Source organism: Hylobates moloch, unplaced genomic scaffold (assembly GCF_009828535.3).
Source record: "Hylobates moloch isolate HMO894 unplaced genomic scaffold, HMol_V3 SCAFFOLD_18, whole genome shotgun sequence".
NCBI lineage: Eukaryota > Metazoa > Chordata > Mammalia > Primates > Hylobatidae > Hylobates > Hylobates moloch.
The window spans coordinates 34,927,307-34,950,417 of record NW_026652293.1 but is presented as its reverse complement, the minus strand read 5'-3'; the positions used below and the strand labels follow the sequence as shown (position 1 = coordinate 34,950,417).

General features: G+C 38.0%; 1 protein-coding gene across 4 annotated transcripts in view; it reads left to right on the top strand.

The window, feature by feature from the left end:
• PDE4B (phosphodiesterase 4B) overlaps nucleotides 1-23,111 on the top strand; it is a 587,629-nt gene that overhangs the window by 539,656 nt on the left and 24,862 nt on the right. For 2 of the 4 annotated variants that reach the window (XM_032137056.1, XM_032137057.2), the window contains one exon: nucleotides 6,069-6,181. In XM_032137056.1, coding sequence (XP_031992947.1) covers nucleotides 6,069-6,181 — 113 coding nt within the window. Of the gene's footprint in view, nucleotides 1-4,129; nucleotides 4,403-6,068; nucleotides 6,182-23,111 lie in introns of those variants that run through there. The other 2 variants (XM_032137058.2, XM_032137059.2) reach the window with 2 other exon arrangements.

Sequence of the window (23,111 nt, the reverse complement as noted above, 5' to 3'; positions counted from 1 at the left end):
CTAGTTTTTGCCTCTTTGGAACTTTATGGAATTTGACCCATGCTATTTTTTCATATACTTTTTAATATTTGGTTTCCTTTGTTCCACATTTATGTTTATGATATTCATTCCTGTTGCTGCATGTGGCAATTGGTCCAGTTGATTTAGCCACTAGAATAACTTTGCAAATAGTTACCACCTTCTCTAACAGAAAGGGAGTCCAATTATGTGAGGCCCATAAAGGTTATGTACAGCTCTTTTCTGTGTGCTTTCTGTGGATAGAAAGTGTGGGTGACTTGACAGATAAGTTTCTGATATATAGAGATATGTTGGAATATCATTTAGATATAATTTGTAGGAAATTTATATTTGGGTAATATTGTGATGCTTTCAATTGCTAATCATGTGTAATTGGGGGCAGAGCACTTTTTCCTCTCAGCCTCAGTTTTCTCAACTGTATTACAAGCCATGAGACTCAAGGTTTCAAAGTTAAATAATGCTAGATACATAAAGGGCCCTTGTGCCTACTTTTCCAAGAGATCAGTGTAGTCATAAGATTACACTTCCCTGCACGGATTGCAGGGCCAGCTTTTAGGGCACCTGAGGTCTTTTACCAGTGGGGCCACTGATTTCATAACTGCTAAAATGTGTCCCCATGTTTTCTAACTATGAGCAACTAGCTATTTGTGGCCAGGCAGAGGTTTCTAATTACCCTTTCCTGTCACTCTTCTCTGGATCTCTCCCTCTTCCCAACAGGACTCTGCTAACTCACACGCCCATTTCTACTAGATTTGCATTTAAAAAGCTGGGGAAATTGGTCTATGAACCTAAGTATTAGATGAACTGAAAAATTATTGAAACAGAAAAAAAATGAAAAGATCATTGACTGAAAATAAGAATGTTGCTCAGCAGTTTGTACAATGTGATCCTATTTATGTTATATACATATGTATGTTTACATAGACAAACACATACATGACATGCACAAAGGAGTCAACAATGGTGATCTCTGACTGCTAAAAATGTGAGATTTTTTATCATTTGAATTTTTGGCTTCTCTGCAATTTTCTGTTTTTCTAAATGTGCCTATATCCCATCTGTAACAATAAATGAGATATTTGCAAAATATATCTAGTACTAAAAGGTTTACAGTCCATTTTTATGTTTATTCTCTGATTCTACCTTTCCCATGAGAATAGGATATTTTTCTTATCCTCATTTTAGAGATAAATAAATTTAGTCTTCGAGAACATAGGTAATTTACCCAAGGTTACCCACTGAAGCAAGATGCAGGACAAGAACCACACCAGGTCTTCTGAGTAAATATTGCACAGCTTCCCTGTGCATTAGGTAGATCAGAAAAGGGAAGTGGAGACTTGAGAAATGACAACATTTAGGAAAGCAGTTATGCAATTTTAAATGGAAGAGATCCGAGGGTAAGATGAAACTTTAAATGCAGCATTTTCAGGAATACGTGCATCTTTCAGTGCTAAACTGAATCCTCTATTTCATAGACCAAGATATAGTCTTGCTAGGAATCTGGAGGCAACTATTTGCTCTAATAATTTAACCTCTGATTTCTTAGTTTATGCCTTAAGGTAAATAAGATAATCATCCTATTTCCGTATCTATCACACAAAGATGTTGCAAGGATTAATGAAGAGTGTGCTGGGAGCTCCTTTGAGAAAAGAGCTATTTGAATGCCATATATCACTAGCAGATTAATATTATTTACTAAATTTCTCTTCCTGTTTCTCAGAGTCAAATGCAATACCCAGCAGACTTATAGAAGGAAGAAAATCTTTCTTTGCCACTCTTGTTGGAGTGAAAGAGGGAAAGAAGAGAGGAAGAGAAGGGAGGTTGATTCTCCCTACTTCTTCCCTCTGGAAGTTTTTGAAAACAAAGTTCAACTGCATGACCATACACGGTCCCATGACCTACTCTTACTGCCTCTGAGATTTGCTTCTGTGGTGTTAAACATTGTTTCTTTTCAGGGCCATCTTATATAAGACAGGAACAGAGCCAGTTTCATGGGTATGTAACCTGTTGGGTTGCACAGGGCCCTATGCTCAGAAGGGCTCCATATTTGCCATCTTAAAACTTGTAATAATACTATCTTTGAACTTGTGTTTTGTAAGTGACGTCTGATGGGGCAATGGAGTATGTGCCAGTGGCTTGGAGCCTTGGCTCATGCACTTTCTCACTTCCTGTCACCTGCCTGTCTCCCTGGACAAGATCCTAACCATCCTCTCCTCTGCTCGCTGGTGCCCTAGGAATCTTCCAGCTTCCTTTTTCCCACCTGGGCTTGTGACCAGTGCTGCCCCCCATCCCCAGTCAGGGTATAGGCACAGGGAGGGTCTGAGTTAGCCACATGTGCTTTGTAGCCTCAGGTGGGACATGGTAGCAGCTGTCTTTGCCCTGGGCTGGCATGGCTGTGGTAGACAGAGGCCAGGTCTTGATGGGTATGAGCCTCTTGTCCACCCCTGTTTCAGGTACCCAGCATGCCCCTGCTAAGAGGTGGTAGTACCCTTAGCAGTATGCTAGGACCCAAGGGGTTGTCTGCTGTGGATAGGGGCTTGGGGACCATGAGAAGGGAGAAATACCTAATTCGACTTCCCCAGCTCTTGTGCCTGGTGGGGGCACAGCTCGTCAGTCTGGCAGCTCTCAGGAAGGAGTAGCCAGCTGCTGGTGAGCTATGCGTGTGCCCTTAGTCATAAGAGGCAGGGCCTTCAGGTTGCTGTGAGTGTCTGCACTCACCTCAAGGTATCCCAGTGCCTGAAATAATACCATATTTAAACACACCAAACCATTAATTGTGACAAGTGTACCATAATAATGTAAGACATTAACAGTGGGGAAATTAGGATGTGGGATATGTGGGAAGCCCCTGTGTTATCTTTGCAATTTTTCTGTCAGTCCGAAAGTATTTTAAAATAAAAAGTATATGAAGAAAAAAACACCGTGACAAGTTGAAAGAGAGAATGCAGAAGAAAGGAAAAAATTTTATATTTTAGTATCTTTTATAGCAATTTTACTGCTTTTTGAACAAGGGGCCCTGCACTTTCATTTTGTACTGGGCCTTTCAAATTATGCAGCTGATTCTTACTGTAAAATCCCTTATTGAATATGCAATTCAGCTATCTCTCTTTCTTTTCTTCCTCACACTCTTTCCTTACCCTTCAATGCCAGGCCTTAGGATTTCTCCGATTGCCATTAGTAATTCTCCTATGCATCTATGACCTACTAAAAACTGGCTACCATCCTAGGCACTTCATATACTTTATCTTATTTAATCCCTTTATAACTTTATGAGATAAATATTTTATCCTTCTTCTACAGATGTACGAAATTGAGGTCTAGGACCACGCAGTAAGTGGTGAAGAGAAAGTCAATATTCATAATTCTCACTCCAAATCTGGTGCTTTTTTTCACAGTGCTACAGATGGACCATTGAGCCTTCAGGTGCCCAGGTATTTGTAGGATGCTTAGGCAATTTGGGTTCCATTCCTCCAATTATTTACTGAGTACCTCCTAGGTGCTAAAACTACAAAGTTATATCAGGGAGGCCAGTCCTGAGCTGCTCTGGTCATTTTCTTTGATTGCATTCACAGGTAGCAGGTGTTTGATATCCCCCTATTTAGTACACTCTAACCTCTGTGCCCCTGGCTTAGTTACCATGATAAGAAGACTATAAAGTGGACACAAAGTCTTGACTGTGGATTAAGAATTTGGAAAGTGATGCTCTAGCATAACTAACATTGCTTCAAAATGTATTAATTTTTGCCTAAACATTTTGATGGCTGATCTGAAGAAGAGAGGGCAATGGAACAAGGTCTCTTCATATCCGTTACCTGTTCACCCACATCTCACGTTGTACCAACTCTAGAAGTACCTGCGTGCTTGTTCCATGCAGTAGACAATGAATGAGCTCACTGGTGTATCTTTGAAGAGTCCTTCTCTTTTTTAGTACTTCTGCGGGTATAATTACTGTATGTACTTCCTTGGTCAAGCTTGAGTAGAAATCAGATCTCTTTTTTCCTCTGCATGAAGGAGAAATGTGATGTATCATCTTGCAGTCGTTTTGCATATCAGCAGATTCAAAAGGCTAGGAGCAAGCTGCTTTCTCCCCACTGTCCTGGTGAATGTCTGATATTAGTTACAGAGAACCACAGGTTGTGATGTGGAAGACACGAAGGTAGTAAATCCCCAGCAGCTGGGAAGTGGTTGGACTTTTTCCTTTATTAGAGGCAGGGAATGAGAATGGGAGGGTTCCGTCTCTTCAGAAAAAGCTTCCTTGGAAGAAGTGCTCTTCTGGAAGCAAACAGAGGAGGCAAGGGGGTGTTTCGGACACACTAGAGAGTAAGTCAGAGAATCTTCGTGTTGAGGCAGCATTGCAAAATTGAAGAGGAAGAAAGGAAGGAAGGTATGTGTAAGTCTGGCTTGAAATGAGTTTTATTAAAAACACCTCAATTCTTGTCTGCACATTTTTGAAGAGTGTGAAAAAAAAAATGGAGGAAGTTACCTCCAGTGGTTTTGTGGCTTTTTAAGTATGACATACAGGATATTGAATTTAACCCCTGTTTATCCTGAAGTGTATGAATATTTCGGGGATAAACAAAGCAACTATTCTTTGAAATATGCGTCTGTGGCCAAGTGATTCCAGTTACTTGGAATCACAGTTCTGTTGATTCTCTTTTCTGCTTCAAGTATTTGCGCACCACAGACATAAGATTATTCATGTAATAATTTTTAAAAACTATGTGGTCTTGCTAGAATTTCTGTGTAAATGTATAAAAATGTCTTTTAAATATGGCAGGAATGTTATATTAGAACTCTATATGAGATTTTACATTTTATTAGTGCCTATTGTGTGTTTGTATTTCAGAAAGCTTGGTAGAGTTTATAAATGCTGTTTCTGTCAAAAACAGTCATATATGCAGGAGAGTCCAGCTGCTTTTTACAACTCTCTGTAGCATCGTTAATTCATCTAGTATTTATGAAGTTAATGCAGTGTTTATTAAGATAGATTTCTTAAGCCAATAACCTGAAGTATTTGTTTAGACTCACAAACTTTTGGATATAAAATGACATGTTAAGGATATGTAAAAAGTTTTAATTATCTAGCAAAAAAATTGTGGTTTTCACAACAATATTTTGTGTATGAACCACCAACAATATTTCCAGAAAGTCTAGAGTCTTAGGGCAACAAATCAGAGCCCCCAGCTTTAATCAAAATAAAAATCTGCAGTGTTCACATCTGGCTCCACCTGAAAGTCCGGTTCAGAATTTCCCTGTGATCCTGGCACTTGCAGAAGGGAAGTTTTAGCTTTGTTTAGTATAACAAGAACTGCAGGACTCCCAGGCCAATAAACGTGTTCACGTAAAACTCCAGACAGCTTCTTTTAGACTGGAGTCTTATCAGGGAGACCTCATTTTCCCTCTAATTAAAGGAAAGGTTTAAGGGAGAGAAAGGAATAGCCTATGCCTCTTACTTGTGCGGGTCAGTGTTCACTGAGTTAAAAGTTATTCCAACATGAACACATTCCTCAGGATGAATGACTGCCTAGACTTTGAACGTAATGGTCAACCAGTTTTCACCCGAATTTTGACTGTTTCATTTAGAAGAAAAGCAAAATGAGAGAAAGCTTTCCTCATTTCTCCTTGAGATGGCAAAGCACTCAGAAATGACATCACATACCCTAAAGAACACTGGGATGACTAAGGCAGAGAGAGTCTGAGAAAACTCTGTGCTGCTTCTGCCTTTAGTTTTAGGACACATTTATGCAGATGAGCTTATAAGAGACCGTTCCCTCCGCCTTCTTCCTCAGAGGAAGTTTCTTGGTAGATCACCGACACCTCATCCAGGCGAGGGGTGGGGGGGAAACTTGGCACCAGCCATCCCAGGCAGAGCACCACTGTGATTTGTTCTCCTGGCGGAGAGAGCTGGAAGGAAGGAGCCAGCGTGCAAATAATGAAGGAGCACGGGGGCACCTTCAGTAGCGCCGGAATCTGCGGTGGTAGCGGTGACTCTGCTATGGACAGCCTGCAGCCACTCCAGCCTAACTACATGCCTGTGTGTTTGTTTGCAGAAGAATCTTATCAAAAATTAGCAATGGAAACGCTGGAGGAATTAGACTGGTGTTTAGACCAGCTAGAGACCATACAGACCTACCGGTCTGTCAGTGAGATGGCTTCTAACAAGGTAAGAGATGATCTTTTTATTCATTAACCTGTGATCATGCAGGGAGCTCCAGCTCCCCTCACCCCTGTCTGCAGCAGAGTGCACCAGGGAATGCTACCAACCCTAAGAATATGTTTGTTGCTTTGTCTAGAAGATTCTGTTCCAAAGTGTCACACTCTACTTGTGTCTTGATGCTACAGCAAAAGTTTAAAATCCTCAGTATGCTTCAATTTCCAGAAACCAAACTTCTCTCTTACTGATGCAGTTTAGAATAGGTTTAAGGTGAGAGATGTCTGTCTGTAAAGCTTCCAAATCAATATAAAATTGAAGGTGCTTTAAAATTTTTTTACAATTATCAGGAAGCTAAAATCTGAGTGAGTCTTGTTGCATTGCAATCAGGTGTCACATACTTATTTTTAAACAAGAAAGTAGTTTAACCTTCATATATCAATGGGAAAGAATGGTCCGCGTTCAAGTTTGATAAATTCCCTCTAAAAAGAAGGATATCCTGGGATTTTCTAAGATTTCTTTTGTGATGCTGGCATGACCCAAGATAAAAAAGAAACAATATGCTTTGTCTCCAAAACCAGAGGTTTTCTTTAAGTTGGCTGATTTTCGTAGTGAAATAATTTGAAATTGCTTCATGCATACTGCCCCCAAAATGGTTTTATTTACAATCCCCAGACGAAGCTTAATGTTGAAGAGCCTTAATTATCTATCATTATATCATTTGTTTAATTAACACCTGGACTTAGAATGCTAATTTATGTAGTGAGAGTCGTTGCTTTTTGTTTGTATTTTTACCTTGGAGAATATTATATTAAATACATATCGTTATAAAGTTATACAAAGTTATATATGTGTGTGTACACAGACACACACACACACACACACACATACACTTTGTTAAAAAGCCTTACACCACACCGTCATAAGTGTACATTTCAGAGTCCCAGTCATTCTAGCCTGAGGTATCATCTTGTTGTCTACGTTTCTGGGGCTGAGAAGAGATTTTGCTCCACACCTGCCAGCATGCCCTTTACAGCCCTGAGGTGCACCAGTGAGTGTGTGTCCCTTCTCCAGCTTTCCTGGGGTAAAAGTACCACCTTTGGATCAAGGCTTGCTGGCTGCCGCTCAGAGGATCTGCGCAGAGGAAGCAGTGTGTCCTCAGGAGATCCTGAAGGAGGGGAGGGGGGACCCTTCCTACTTGGAACTCTTTGTTTATTGGTTAATGAAAGGGCGAAAATAAGTCCCTTTCTAAAATTTTAGTTTAGAGTTTAAGTTGGAAGGGAAAAAAAAGAAAAGAACACATTTGAGGATTAACTATTTATTGACTTTTCTCTGAAGTTCTCAATTGAAGGTTAAACTCAGGGATTTTCCAGGCTGGGGTAAAACTCAACCAACTGCTTCCCCATGAGGAGGTCTTTGCTGTGTAACTTCTCCAAATCACACTGGGACTCCATGTAGAAGGACTTTCACAAGGCTTGAGCCTACTTTGGAGCATTAGCAGACACTCTGTTCCCTGTATTTTGTGGTAATTGACGGCTATGCAAGATGTAGATCCAACATTTACAGGGTAGTTTTTCAACAGCTTTCACCATAGAGAACATGACAAACTTCAATAGTCACCAAAATATACGAGCTAGAGTCACCAAGATAAAGCAGGCAATTAACTCCAAGAAGAGAAAAAGAGTACCCCCTGAGAAACTACAAATTGCCATTAATTTTCATTTGGAGTGTCAATATGCTGTAGTATGCTAATCCCATTCATGCCTAGAGTGCTGGAATTAGACATTGACTGTCTTGCAAATTCATTAAAAATATTAAAAATAATCTTATTCAGCATAGTAGTTAGTAAGGCTCTGAGATCAGGCACTCTGTAGACACGGGTGAGGATTCCAATCCCTCAGGCTTCCGCTCCTCCTTTATGGTGTTGTGTGCAGGAAGCAATGAAAGTTGAATAGAGCTAACCCTAACAAAAGGGCTAACCTTCAATGGTGACACAGTTAGCTTAAGTAAAAAGCATACAGCCTCAGTCATTTTCTAGATCTACAGTGGAAAGGTTGTCAGGCAAAGCAATTATTTAGTGCATGAATGATGCCCAACTGACAGCTAAGATTAATTTTTAAAAATATCTCTTTTTACTTTACTACTTTTAAAAAAATTATTGATTATTCAGATAATTGTCTCAGGTTAAGCTTAAGCATAACATGCACCATGGCACATATGATATAAGGCAATGAGGCCAGGGAGTGGTGGCTCACGCCTGTAATCCCAGCACTTTGGCAGGTTGAGGCAGCACTTTGGGATTGCTTGAACCCAGGAGTTCGAGATAATGCAATGCAAACATTTTTGTGACCACCAGAAAGAAATTGATCTGCACCAGTTCTTTGGGAACTGAATTATTGGTGGCAAAAAAAAATTATATTCCATATTCAGTTTTCAATGTTGCTGAAATTATCTGAGATTTCCATCCAAGTTGACATCTTAAAACTTTATCATGATCATCACTCCCATTACTATGTAGTCTTATGTGGCCATATTTTGCTTACACTTATCAACTTAGGAGCCAGTGTAAGTCTCTGAGTTGCAGATCTGGAAGTGATGTGAAGACATGTTATAGAGGGAGTGTACTTATCAGTGGCATCCACTACATTTTTGCAAAAACTCTGTGTTCCTAGTTCTGTTTCAGCTAAGTGGCCACTACGTTTTGTTTACGATATCTGATCTTAAGAACAGTGATAGGTGAAATCGTGTTGTGCTGAGGAATATTTGGGAATTACGTAAGTGCAGTCTACATGCAACTGGTAGAGAGTTAACTGTGTTTGGTGGAGGAAAAGCAAGCATCTTTCATCCTTACTTCATCCAGGTAGGGTTGTGCTTTTTTAGTTTGTTTGTTTTCCTTAATCCTTTAAATTTTGAAGAAAACTGAGTGAGTCAAATCTCCTAAAAGACTTTCTCAAATATACTTCCTAGCCCAGAGAGTTAGATAAGAAACATCGTCCTCTCTTTGGCCCAAATTTCTCTGATCCCTTAATGCTGGCCACAGCCCAAATGGAATTCCAGATTTTTAGAGAACGATGCTGCCAGGTAGGTTAGTCTTGTAAATTATTTTCCTCCAAGAATTACTAGAAGATGGAATAAGTTCAGCAGTTTTACAAGGCAATGGTATTGTTATTTAAGGTGAAAAGGATGGCTTGTGAACCTCCTGCCAGCTGCCCAAATTCGATTAGACATGTTAGAGCTAGCTGTTTTGCTTAACAACAGATTGCCTTCTTAGAATTGTTCATTAATTTTGAGTTTCAATTTTCATCACCTCCTGAATTAGAAGAATTGTCTTACACTTCAGCAAAATGCATCAGAGCATGAGTTCCTCAGTGGCAAAACAGTCAGATGTTTTGAAAACAGGATGCTTTGGCTCTCCATTATAAAAAGAGGAACGGAAAGAGAAACAGTATAGAAAGGAAGAAAGCAAATAGCCTCAGCAGGGTCCCCAGCCCAACAACGGCATAAACAGTGACCTATCTTCCTGACCTTCACTGTGGCTCAGTTCCTGACCTCATGTCACCAAAGCCAACCAACGTCATTAGAGGAGGATAGGAGGAATGGCGCAGCTGCTGTGAGGGTGACTAGAATTTCCTGTCTCCTTCCTGACAGACGCAGTCAGAAAAGTACAGGGTTGCAACAACAGTGGCTGAGGAAGGACCAACCCAGAACAATCCCAGGGAGGCGTAATTGTGACTGACTGACGGGGAGTGGGGAGGTGTTCCTTCCCTCATTGTACTGAGAAACCTAGTCTTTCACCTAGAATTTTCAGGTGAAAAACGTCAAAAGGGTCATTCTTACCCGGAATGCTAAATGTTTTTCAAAAGATGAACATACTGTGATATTCAGAAAGGAGCTATATTCAAGCAACTAGTCACTGTCTTCACTTCCCCCACAAACGCCCTCCACTGTCCTTTTCGTTCTCCATTGGTTTTGCTCTGGGGCTGTTTTATATGCAATACAAAGGTTGAGTGCTGCTGGGTGAAAATGAATATTCTGTTGTTGAAAACAGTGGCCCTGTGTATTCGTACTTTTTTTTTTAGAATGAAGCATTAGGACCTAGCACTTGAGTAAATGTTTGCTAAGATAGAAATGGGAGATAGATGGTCCTTTTTCTCTTAAGGCATTGTGAAGTCAGCTACAGATAACCATCATGAGGAAGTGAGTCCTCCTGGCTACGCAGGCTTATTTTTCCAGTTCTTCAGGTGCAGCCATACTACAGTACCAAACACGGAGCACAAAGGCAACTAATTGCCAGTGCTCTTGGGTGTGCGGGATAAAGTCACACGATTCTACCAGGCCCCGAGCCAGCTGGGAATTAGGCTGCATGACACTGGATGGTGATCATGACAGGCTGATTGCCCTAATGAGGGGTGAACCATTTTGTATTTAACTGAATAATCAATAACTATGGAAAATGCCAGCTCCCGCAGAACTGACAGGAAATAGACCTTACTGGCCAATGGATTCATCTTAGAACTCTGTAAGAGAGAAGGTAGACAGGTGTTCAGTCCTTGAAAGGAATATTCATGCCACTTTTGCCTAAAACATAATGATATGATTACAGCACTGCCCGCCCTTAGCATAAGATGGATCCATTTGCTGGGCCCTGTGCTGTAATCAGAGGGCCTTAGCCTGGCCTTCCTTCTGCTGCCCTCCGCCCCAGGAAGTAAGGAGTTGGCTGGGCCAAGGGAGCAGCTTTGCTCCCCTCTCTAAGCTACATTTTGCATCTGCTGGACCCCCCATTCTCTGTCCAAATGGCTTTGAACCCACTTCCTGGCCATACAAGCCTCTTCCTGGGATGTGCTGCAGGCATACACACCCTTAGGCCTAAGTAGTTTAACCAAGAGGCAGCAATGAGAGGTGTGAAGAGACTTGTGTAGAAGGAACTTGGGCAAGCAGGCTGCGGTCCAGGGCTCATGCCGGCTGCTCACAGGTCCCTGGAGATGGAAGGACATGGGGAAAGAAGAGGGCCAACCCATATCCAAGGAGTTCAAGAATTCTAAATTCAACCTGACCTTCCAGGCTGTTATGGAGGGATATCTGTCAAGGTAAAGGAGATAGCTGAATGTATATCTTTGTATATTTAGACTTACGGTATGTGGCCCCACACATGTTAGAGGTGACCCTGGATTAGAGGGCAGAAGAGAATTAAAATCAGTTCTGGTAGCCAGGTGGGCACTCATACATTTTTTTGGTTCAACTTTTGTCTCTTTACTGCTCAGATTTATATAGACTAAATTATGGAGGGAGCAAAATAAAGTGAAAAGAGCCTGGGAATAAGCCATGAGTTTGAGTTCTAGCTCTGCCTTTACTTAGGTATAGTATTATAGACAATAAAACTATTTGGAATCTTTCCATTTTCTCTTCTACAAAACAAAATAGTTGGAAAAGACCCAGCTCTTCAGTTTATTGATTGAATAATATTAGTAAACAACAGAACTGCCTTTACAGGTGTATGCAAACATTGTGCTAAGCTCTTTACCTCATTCTGTAATCAATATTCACAGTAACCCTTTGAAATAGGTACTGTTATTATTCCTGCTTTACAGATGAGTAAAGTGAGGCATAGAAAGTTGAAATAACTTGCCTAAGGTAAATCATAGAGCCAAGATTCATACCCAGTCCATCTGACTTACCATCAATGATCCCAATGAGGCATATAAAGATGGAAAAAAGTTTAGAGTCATTTAATAATTCTTCTAAGGGGATTTTGGATTGTTGGTGGGTGATCTTGTTCCTTCAACTGTGGCAAGCATTAGTGAGGCCTGGTTCAAATTTATATTCTGTAGTTACCATACTCACAGCCTCTAAGACGGCCATTAATTGCCCTAAGCTCAGTCTTCTTGCCTGGGAAGCAGTGTAAGGGGAAAGAGCAATCACAATTATAGAAAATGGTTATAAAGTGCTCATAAAAATGCAAATAATAGTATTAAACTAATCCATTGCCTATTTCAGATCAATTTGTTAACTTCACTATCTGTTTCTTAAAATTCTCCAACATAGCCTAAGATAAGATAGTAAAGGTTTGTTCAAAGGACTGTAGACTACCCCCAAATTCCCTTTTTCCCTGCTTCTCAAAATAAAAAGGGAAATAGAGATAAGCTATTCTTATTTTTTAATTTATATGATCATTCAAATGATTGGGGCAATTTCATTATATGCCACAACCTTTCCAAGGCATAGAACGTGACCATAAAACAGAGAGTTAATGCTTCAGTAATATGCAAGGGAAATTTTTGGAAGTAACATGTCCACTGTTTTCCTTGGGCTTTGTCTTCAAATAAAGATGAAAGAGAAGATTAAGCTATTTATTCTTTGTCATTGTTTCAGTTACTCTTTCTATGACAAAATGGAGTTGTATTAGTGAGTATTAGTATTAGTGCAATTCAGTATTCCAAGTTCTAGTCTTCTCAAAACTTAGCAAATCAAAGAGTTTGAAAGTTATTTGGTGCTTCGTAATAAGTTTGATTTGTAATCTGTTTTGTTTTATTTAAATAGTTCTTCATTGGTTTTAACAGAACCATTTCCTTTACTCAGTGGTAATCCATTTGGCCCAATCTTTCTGCCTAACTCACTTGAAAGTCCTCAAGTGAGCAAGTCTCTAAAAAACAAGCAGAAATGAAGTAAGAGGACATTGCCTTTGATTGTTTTACCTCTGGCTAGCTGATAAGAGAGCATAATAGTCTCAAAATCTGATAAATAAATCATTTTAAGGGGAGTACCTTTCTCCACATTGAGGAAAAAAATAATAGTTATGTTTAGATTGTCAAATGTAAATGTAAATGTAGAACACTAGTCTTGAAAAATAGAATTCAACCCATTAGCAGAATAAATGTTTAGTCTCCATTTTTTTAATATTTTTTCTCATCTTTTTAAAATTGTTTAGTTTTTTTTTTTTTTTTAGAATATGTCCGAGTCTAAAAGGCTCCTAGGTTCTATGCCATTGTTATCTATGAAAGAAAAACCAAGGGTGGCGCTTGCATTTGCAGTATTCTTCCAAAATATTTTTCTTCTGAGTAAAAGTGTGCTCAACAAGTGGAGATAGCTCAGACATCTGGAAGCCAGGACTTACTAAACAAGAAGATGCCAGGGCAAATTTGTGCCGCAGTCAATAGGTTTCACACTCTTGAAGGCATGGTGCCAGTTGTCAGTGTGCTTTCCTGAGCATCCTTTCCCTCTAGCATTTTTCAGGGACCTACCAGCACCTCTCTGTCTTGCCCACTTGTACGTGATGTTTCCCTCAAGTGGTGCCAAACTGTTTAGTCTCTTGTATATTTCACTGTAACTTCCTTTATTTGATTGACTTTAAAGTAGCCAAGTGCTTCCACAAAGAAAGGACTGTTAAGTTATTTAGAAATGAAGAAGACAGTAAAACTCCTGTTTCTTTTGTTTCTGTTTTGAGAAGTGCCTGATAATTTTTTCTTCTTATGGAGTAGATTTTAAAGCTATAAATCATGCCATTCTGTTCATCAGTCACTTTTTTCCTTCTGCTAATTACTTGCAATTTTAAAATGTATCAATTTTGAAATCTAGAGCCCCCAAAGATTGAAGTTTAGCAAATTTATTAAAATAAAATGTATCTTCATGGTTCAGTCACTTTCATCTTTTAATTTTTTTAGCTACCCGAAATAATTATAATTTTTAAATTAACTATTAAATACTTTACATGGCCGCCATCCCCTCACTCTTTGCTAACAGCATAGTGCATAATGTTTTAACTTTAAGCAATTACAAAAATGAAATTTGAATACACATACCGGGAAGTAAAAATGACTAAGCCAATTGTTAACTTTTAGATTTAGGACAAGAGGTGTTGGCATTTGATATCTAAAAAGATAGATTTTAAGTAGTTGTTTTAGAAATAAAATAGTAAAAAGAAAAATTATCAGTAAATAAAAATAGATTTCCAACTCAATTATATAGGCTATGCTAAAGCCAATCAGACAGGGCACAGTGAAGTATTAATTTATCAACTATCTAATGTCTTTGGTCACTATTGATGATGAAATTTGATAAATCAAACCAAAAAAGATCTAAACATTTTCCTTCTAGTTATAGTTTTACGTGATTACATTAGACAAAGTCCTAGAACTTTAAGCCTAGAAGAGAGCCTTAAGTATTATTATCTATTTCTATTTGAAGTCATTTTATAGATGAGAAAATGAGGTGGCTTTTGCCACTAATAACAAGTGAGGATTAAAGTACCTAATGTACTCCAAATAACTTTGTAAAATATAGAGCACATCCTAAATGAAAAGTAATTTTATTATGGCATGACTTCTCCAAAGTCTTAAGGTGAATTAGTGGGATTCAGGTATTAAAATACAGGTCTGATCATAAATCTGGCTTACTGTTCATCTTCAGCAAAAGGCTAGATATGTTTGAGAAAGACATGGGACATTCTCTCTTTTGTTTACATTGACTTTTAGACTTCTCATTCTTCATTTACATTTCTTGAGTAAAAGGTATACATAAGAGTCTTAATAATTTCAAGTAAAGAGAACTAATTTAGTATGCCTGAAAATTTAGTGATCAAAACATAGCAAGAACTAGTTGGAGTGAGTTACTTTAAATGCCCCTGGTTTTAATTTCAGAATTTTAAAAAAAGCCTTAAATTTTTGAGGCTTTTGATTGTTGTTTGCTTTCTCACTAATTCCAATGTCAAAGTTTAGGTAGTAAAAATACCCTGTGGTTAGTGTAACTGCCCTTAACTTCTTTCTATTTCTTTCTTTCCTCTCTCTGAAACTGAAGATGATAAACTGGAAAGTTTTACCACTTGGATTGGTAAGCCTTGGGTTCTCTCTGCCACTTTGCAGAGCTGTTAGCATGGAAAGTTGAACTTGAGATGGTGATTCCAGTTTGACCCTCTCCCTACACCCTAGAATGTTTCTGCACAATGAACCAGAATATGTAAAGCTCTCACATCTCGAATATAATTTCTTGACTCTTGAGTCATATTACCAAGATCCTAGTGGAGTTAGGTACAATGGTGTTGGCAGCTGCCTTGTAAATAGTTTAAGTCAAATAAGTCTAATTCACAGCGTATAGAGACACATTTTTATGTATTTAGCTAACTTAAAATGAGTTTTAGTATGTGTAGACCCCTGAGTTAAGTTGATACTGCAAGTATTTTGCCATAAAATTTGGATAAATAATAAACTATTAATGTAATTATTTAAATGTGGGGAAAAATCAAGGGAAAATGACTTGAGGAATTGAGCATCTTGGGATAATATTTATTAAGGGAAATTATTCCAGAAGATCCTTGACAGTCTGACGTTAGCTCTTTTTTCTCCATAATTTCCAATCATTATTTATATTACGAAGTAGAACAAAGTAAAAGAAAATTCCTTAGTATATAATGTAAGAAATGAAAATAAAAATTCTAATTCTTAAGTGAGTAAGAAAGCTTAGTGTTTTGGTTATTGGAATAAGATATAGAAAATGTGAATTAAAAAGCTAAAATGAGGCCGGGCGCAGTGGCTCACGCCTGTAATCCCAGCACTTTGGGAAGCCAAGGTGGGTGGATTACTTGACGTCAGGAGTTTGAGACCAGCCTGGCCGACATGATGAAATCCTGTCTCTAATTAAAAAAAAAAGAAGAGAGAAATCCCCCCCCCCAAAAAAAATTAGCTGGGCGTGGTGGCACACACTGTAATCCCAGCTCCTAGAGAGGCTGAGGTAGGAGACTCACTTGAAACTGGGAGGTAGAGGGCAGTGAGCTAAGATCACATCCACTGCATTCCAGCCTGGGCCACAAGAGTGAAACTCCATCTCAAAAAAAAAAAAGCTAAAATGAGGCCAGGCCAGTGGCTCACGCCCGTAATCCCAACACTTTGGAAGGCCTAAGAGGGCGAGTCACTTGAGGCCAGGAGTTCAAGATCAGCCTGGTCAACATGGAGAAACCCTGTCTCTACTAAAAATACAAAAAATTAGCCGGGCGCAGTGGCGCATGCCTGCAGTTCCAGCTACTGGGGTGGCTGAGGCATGAGAATCGCTTGAGCCCTGGAGGCAGAGGTTGTAGTGCACCAAGATCGCACCACTGCACTTCTGCACTCTAGCCTGGGTGCTGGGTGATGGGAGTGAAACCCTGTCAAAAAACAAACAAACAAACAAAAAAACTAAAATGGTGATTTTATTGAGGGAAAATCCATTTACGGGCTAGGAGAATCATTTGTGTATAAAAAGGAAAGGCACAGATTTTTTTTAAAAAAAGAGAGACTAAAATTTTTAGTAGCTCCTCTTGATTAAAACAGTGGACTTCCAACTTCCTCTCTACCTTCAATGTCAGAAAATCTATGGAAAATATAGCTTCAGAATATTATCATCACTTGAGAATAAAGAAACAGAGGGATTTACCCTCCATCTTCATATTCCATTGCCCAGAAAACTTCCCCTTGGCTCAAACATGTCATCAGATCAGATCCTGTGCTATGATTCTGCTCCTAGGACGCCAAACTGTGGGGCTTTTTTTGAAACCTTCCCTTAGCTATTCTAACTTCCATAACATTTTCATAGGCCATCCTCTTACCTATCTTATCAATTAATACCATAGCTAACATTTTAGTTATCTGGGATTTTATTTATGTCTGCTCAGATTGCAAGTTTGAATGTTTTAGACTCCACTTTCCTTGCAGGATTTGGGCTAATACATGCCAAGGAGGCATAGATTTCTTTCTGTTTAATTGTAAGGATGGAAGTGAAAAGCAAAGAAAGTTTTTGTCAGTTGGTGGTAGTTGATTTTTGGTTTATTTTAAAAAGCTGTCTGCAGTTTTCTTGATCATTTAAGAAATTTGTTGACATGGGACTTTTAATAGATTATCCTGCTTTTAAACAATGCTGGCATGGGTAATGACCTCACTGGTAGGCACAGAACAATAATAAAGATAGAATTTTTTTTTTTGTATTTTCAAAAAATTTAAAGTTATGAAACATTTTTAGACTATCCAGTGACAATGTGCATTTCCAGTATACTTTTGTGTGATGGTGAGAAGCTAGGGACCTTCTAATGGGTCACTAATGAAATGGACTGCAACTCCCACTCTGGATCTCTCACTCATGATCCACAAGGATTAATTTAACCTGCCAGATGTTACCCATTTAGCAAGCTGAAAGGACACAGTGCCCCCCAGTGCCTGTAGCCCTTGTCCGCTGTGATTGCTATTGCTGGCTCCATTCTATAAGTGAGTCAGATGATTTAGACACATATATGTTTACTAATGCAATGGGTTTGTTTTTCTTGGCCAGGCTCAGTATATTATTTGTGTTCTTGTCAGGGAGAGCTACCAGTGGATTTTTTCCTGCTGTAGTTTAACACTCAGGAACTGGTTGTGCAAAGTTTATTTGCATCTTTCTTGTGCATTGCATGGGAGTGTCCTTGAGAATATCTTGTCAAGATTTGCTAGTATTGTTTTTTAAATATTTAAAAATCAGTATCATTTAATTTCAGAGAATTTGCTTCAATTTGTTGGAATTAATTAAAAATGCTTTTGTATTTATATTTTTTCTTTTACATATTTAAAGTATTAAGATAAAGTCATTGTCTAATGCTGTTTGCCATAGTAAAATTTGCAAACTGAGAAAGGTCACATACTGCTTTTCAAGAAAGACTCTTTAGGGCCCTCAATACAGCGCTAAAATGGAAGAACTTTGTCAAAAATAAACAAAAGTATGAACTCCTTGGTAGGAGTAGATTCTCTTTGTTTTAAAAAAATTAAATACATTGGGTTAAAATGAGCAAAATATAAGCTCGTTTTTGTAAAGTTAATAAAGGAGGAACAGAGATTAGGAAAAATTCAGAAACTTCCGACCACTGCTTTTCAAATCTAACCACATGATCCGGGACTTCATTTCCCAGAAAACTCTGCATCTGCCCGAGGGAACATTAGTTATGAGACAGTGCAGAGATTTCTAAGGCCCATTTTTTCACTTAGAGTTTATTTGCTCTCAAAGCTTCCTGTGGTACCAGGATAGAGCATTAAATAGCGTTATTCTCTTTGAGTTATAGCTGTTTCTTATTTTCGTGTTGTTAGATCCAATGTAGCATGGTAATAAAACATATTTGAAGTGTCCCTTCCTGCATACACAGCGCTCTTACCTATATTCTCGTATGACACTCACCCTGAGGAAGGTCTTATCGTATCCCCATTTTCAGATATGAAACTGAGATTCGGGAAAGATAACCGATTTGTCCAAGTCCTTTACCTACTAAATGGCAAGACGTAGAATCAAATCTTGTTCTCTTTGCTCAAAAGTTGAATGATTTAAAAATAAAAGTTAAAGGGAAATCCATAATTTAATTTATTATATTCTCGTATAACTTGTTAACAAAACATATCATCATAGAATTTTAAAGCTATAAATCAACCAAGTCTTGTTTTTCAGACCTCAGTTTAGATATCATCTCTTTAGAAATACCTTCTTTTATTACCCTAATTCAGCAGCTTGTGGGTTTTATAATTTAATATCACAATTTATGGTTTTTGGTTTTGATCATGGAACTTGGTTTTTACTGATATCTTTCATTAGACTGTAAAGTTACTGAAGACATGAATTGTGTCTACCATGTTCACTAGTGAAGCCCCAGCAGTTAGACTAGCTGTAGGCACACGGTAGGCATTAGAATAAATATTTTTTGATCAATTGCGTGAGGTTCAGGAACTTAATCTAATTTGTCCAGGACCAAGTATTCGTTAGTGGTAAATCCATTAGAACCCTGGAATCCTGCTTCCTGTTGTGAGGCAATGGCTACATGTAGGGGCCTGCCATGCCTAATTCCAGCTTTCTAATTGTTAGGTTGCACGAGAAACCCTCATCTGGTTCCCAATGACTCCACAAAGTACCCTGAAAAAAGGGAAAGCTTATTCCTACCCGTCTCTTTCATCCAAAGTCAGATAACAAAGAATAAAGTTGTCAGGGACAAATGCTTTCTTCCTGTGAGCAGAAATGTGAAGCATGGTTTTGGTTGGGGTTTTTGTTTGTTCGGCTGGTTTTTGGTTCAGTTTTGCAATACTGGCTTACTATTCTCTCAAAAAGTCTGCATCCTGTGGACAAGAATCTAAGCCCTTCGGAGACTGGCAATGGCTATCCCACACTCTCTGGGGAGCCTATTTATGAGCACATGTGTCTGTAACTCAGCCACTCTCCATATCTGTTGGAGAATAGCAGCCTAATTATCTGCCATCATTTGGTTATGTTTTTCATTCCTGGCATATTGGTGACACTCCTCTCACCTCACCCACATATTCAATTAATTCATGTGTGTTACCACATTGATCTTAACTGTGAAAATCTGAGCAAAATGCATACTTGGTGCAGTTATTCTTATGTCAGGTAGTCTGTGGTCAGTCACAGCTTTTAGTCAATAGATAAAAAGTCGTAAAGTGTCTTAATTTGAGAAAATTGGCTAAACCAAAGAAGCATGAATGGATAGTTACCAACAGCTGGATTTCTCCAAATAGACTCTTTTTTTATGGTATAACTTAAACATAAGGCCATTTTGAGTTATGGTGCTTTTCATTTGACTTGCTTCATCTATCTTTCTGGCAATTCTGGTTTATGCTCCTTAGACTGGTGAATAATCTAAATGTCAACCAGAGAGTCTGAACTTCTATGAGTAACTCATGTGTCACATAATCTATGTGACATAGTACTGCATCACACCTGCAGCAGCATGCTGTGGGAGTTCTGTAATTAATTATATATGCTGCTGTCAACAATGAAAAGAAGGTGTTCAAGTATCAAAGAACCAACTGAAACTTCCACCCAAAAGCAAAGCCAAAGTGAGGAAGGTACCACGAGCTCAGATTATTTTGAAATTTACAGATAAAACCTAGCTTCAAGTACAAATCCTGTGGAAGAAAGAGCACACACTAGGTCTCAGACACCTTGGCAGCCACTTTATATATGTTATTCCTAATCGTCCCATTTCAAAGATAGAAAATTCTAGTCTCTAAGAGACTCAGTGACTTGCTAAGTTTCTCAGACTAAGTTACAGTACATATTTTATTTCCAGACTCAGTTGAATTCTCAGATGCTCCTATGTCATATTTTATTTCCGGACTCAGTTGAATCCTCAGATGCTCCTATATCATGCTATTATGATGTTGGGTTAGCTAAGGTCACTGGTGAGGCAAACCTGCAACCAGCACTCCCTCTACTTCATGTTTGCAGTAGAAGCTGCCTCTATAAACCTTCCGTGAACCCAACAAACCTATACATCTTGAGGTGCATTGTTGTTCAAAGCATCTTTCCATCTCTTCTAAATTATGATAGCTAATAATGGAAAACACAAAATACATAACAAGCCCAACTACCTTTTTTAATAGGATAAAATTGCATAAGAAATAGCTAAGTCTATGCAATTTATGTCTATTTTATAACTATGTTATGAAACTATTTTCATCTTTTATAGTTTTAGTTAATAGTTTATATGTGCAAACCTTCAACTTGTTACAGATTTTCCTCATTTGCCGGTGCATACTCTAGCTTAGGGATTACTGAAATATCAAAACAGATAATAATATATATGCTTTCAGGGAAGAAAAGGATAGATCTATGTAGCCCAAAGTTTTCTTTTATTTTTTTGATAGGCCCTAGAGTTGATCTTGAAAATTGCCAGATTAGTAGGCTGTCCCAGCCCTGAGAAATCGCTAATCCAGAAGTGGCAATTCCTAAGGCAGGTTTTGAAGCATTCCATTGTCTTTTACCTCAAGGGATATATGAAAGTCACTAGCTGAAATCAATACAATTAATAATAAACACAATGTATACTACACGGTGTTTTTAAGGGGTAGAGTAATAATCTCAAAAACAAGGTATGATAGATTTTTGTAGCTGCAAAAAAATATTAGAAACTTCAATAAGGCAGGATTTAAAACAACCTAAGAGGTACTATAGACTGAAAATGGAATTCACTTCTTAAAGAGAATCATGACCAATACATAAGGGTTATGAAAAGAAAGTAGAATATTTGGGTGGTAGTTTCTCTGTTCTGTGTAACTACTTTCACGTCAGATATGAAGGTCCTAAAACATAGGTATTATTTTTCACTAGTCAGGAAATGACACTAGACTGGATGGTCTGTGGGTCTGATCCATGGTAAGTCTTCTGATTGTTGAGAAATACTATAAGTTGTAGAGCTTCTAGCTGCGAAATGTTTCAAAATAAACCTTTGTCATCTACTTTGGAATCATATTAATGCCCTGTGGCCTTGGAATTGGCTCTAGAAACTTTCAGTTAAATATTAGCCATTGTACCTGTACAGAAAAAGTTGTAGAAAGGCTTAAAAGGAAAAACAAAAGAGTAACTGAATAATGTACCTTGATTCCTTGATTTTTCTCAGTTACTATGATGATTTTTGTCATCTGTTGAAAAAGGTTTCTGCTAAATTTAGTTATCAGACCATCATCTCAAATCTTCAAAGTTCATTTTTTTTGTCTTTCTCTATTAACAGACAAATTAAAAGGGAAGGATCAAGTATATGAAATGAAATTGTGATGTTCCAGGAACAGTTATAGGTCTTATGTTTCTCATTGGAAGAAAAGTCCTCTGTCAAAAAGAAAATTTTGAAAAGTTTAAATTATCTAAAAATATACAGTGCCCCTAAATGTAACATATGTAATGAGTGTATGGCCTGAAAAGCCAATCTCTTCATAGGCTATTTGGACATGCAATATCAGGATCATACTTAAAGTTAAAAAGAAAAAAGATGAAGAAAATTCTTCCTTATCTGAAATTCAAATTTAACTGGGTGCCCCGAATTTTTATTTGCTAAATCTGGCAACCTTACATATGTGGAAACATAATATAGTTTATAAATATTATATATATAGTTTAAAATGCATAGTGAATATATCAGTCTTTGGGTATAAATAGTTACAGTATCTTTTGTCCATTTGATTACATCACTACAGCAACTTTCAGAGTTGAGAGAATGTTGGATCATGAGAAAGTGCTATAAACATTCTTATGGGAATCACTTTGGGTCTAGGAAACATCAATTTTTTAGCATTCCAATAATGTGTGTTATATCATCTCTTGAGAAGTTTTCAGAAATTCTGAGAAAAATGGACAGCAGAAAAGGGTTAGATAGATAGGAAGAAATATCTAATAATTTGGAGAGCTGTTCAAGCCCTAATCTCAGTTAGGAGATTAGTTATAGAGCAGCTACATTCAAATTTGTTTGATCTTTTGATATTTTTCAATTCTGTATGAAGGCATTAATGGTTTTTCCCTGCTTTGCCTTTTAATATGTCACTTGAGCAGATACTTGTCCTCTAACTAGCAAGTAGAATTGATTCTATTGTTGCTTCATCATAATTTTTGATGCAGAATAATGGTAGATATATTCATGCTTGTTTTTCATTGGATACTCACTTATTGATTACTACATTGCTGAGCAGTTAAGAAAAGAATCACTCAATTCTAACATGTTTAGAAGAGTTTCTTTCTGATTTGGCACATGGACAGTGAGAATGATCTCACTGTGTTTGTTCCCTGGCACACCAAAGGTTTGCTGCAGATGTTAGTACAGCAGAACTTGTTTGCGAAGATGACCCATTATGGAACACTAGCTGATTAAGCAGACGTTAATAGACAATTGCATGTCTGTTATTACTTCTTTGACCATGTTACCAGCTCAATTCAATTGCACTTGCTTTTCAAATAAGACAAACCTGTCAATAAAGAAACTGGACATCAAGTTTCAAATGATTGGTAGAGTTTATAGGGAAACACAAAAAGGAGGGAAGAGGTGAGATGCACATTGTCAAATAATCTGAAATGTTAAGAATTGTGGAAATTGTGAGTTTCATCCCGCATTCTGTTTATTTCTTTTTCATTTAAAACTTAGATTTGCTTTACTTCTTTGGGTCTTTATTTCTTCCCATGCAAAATTCCTGAA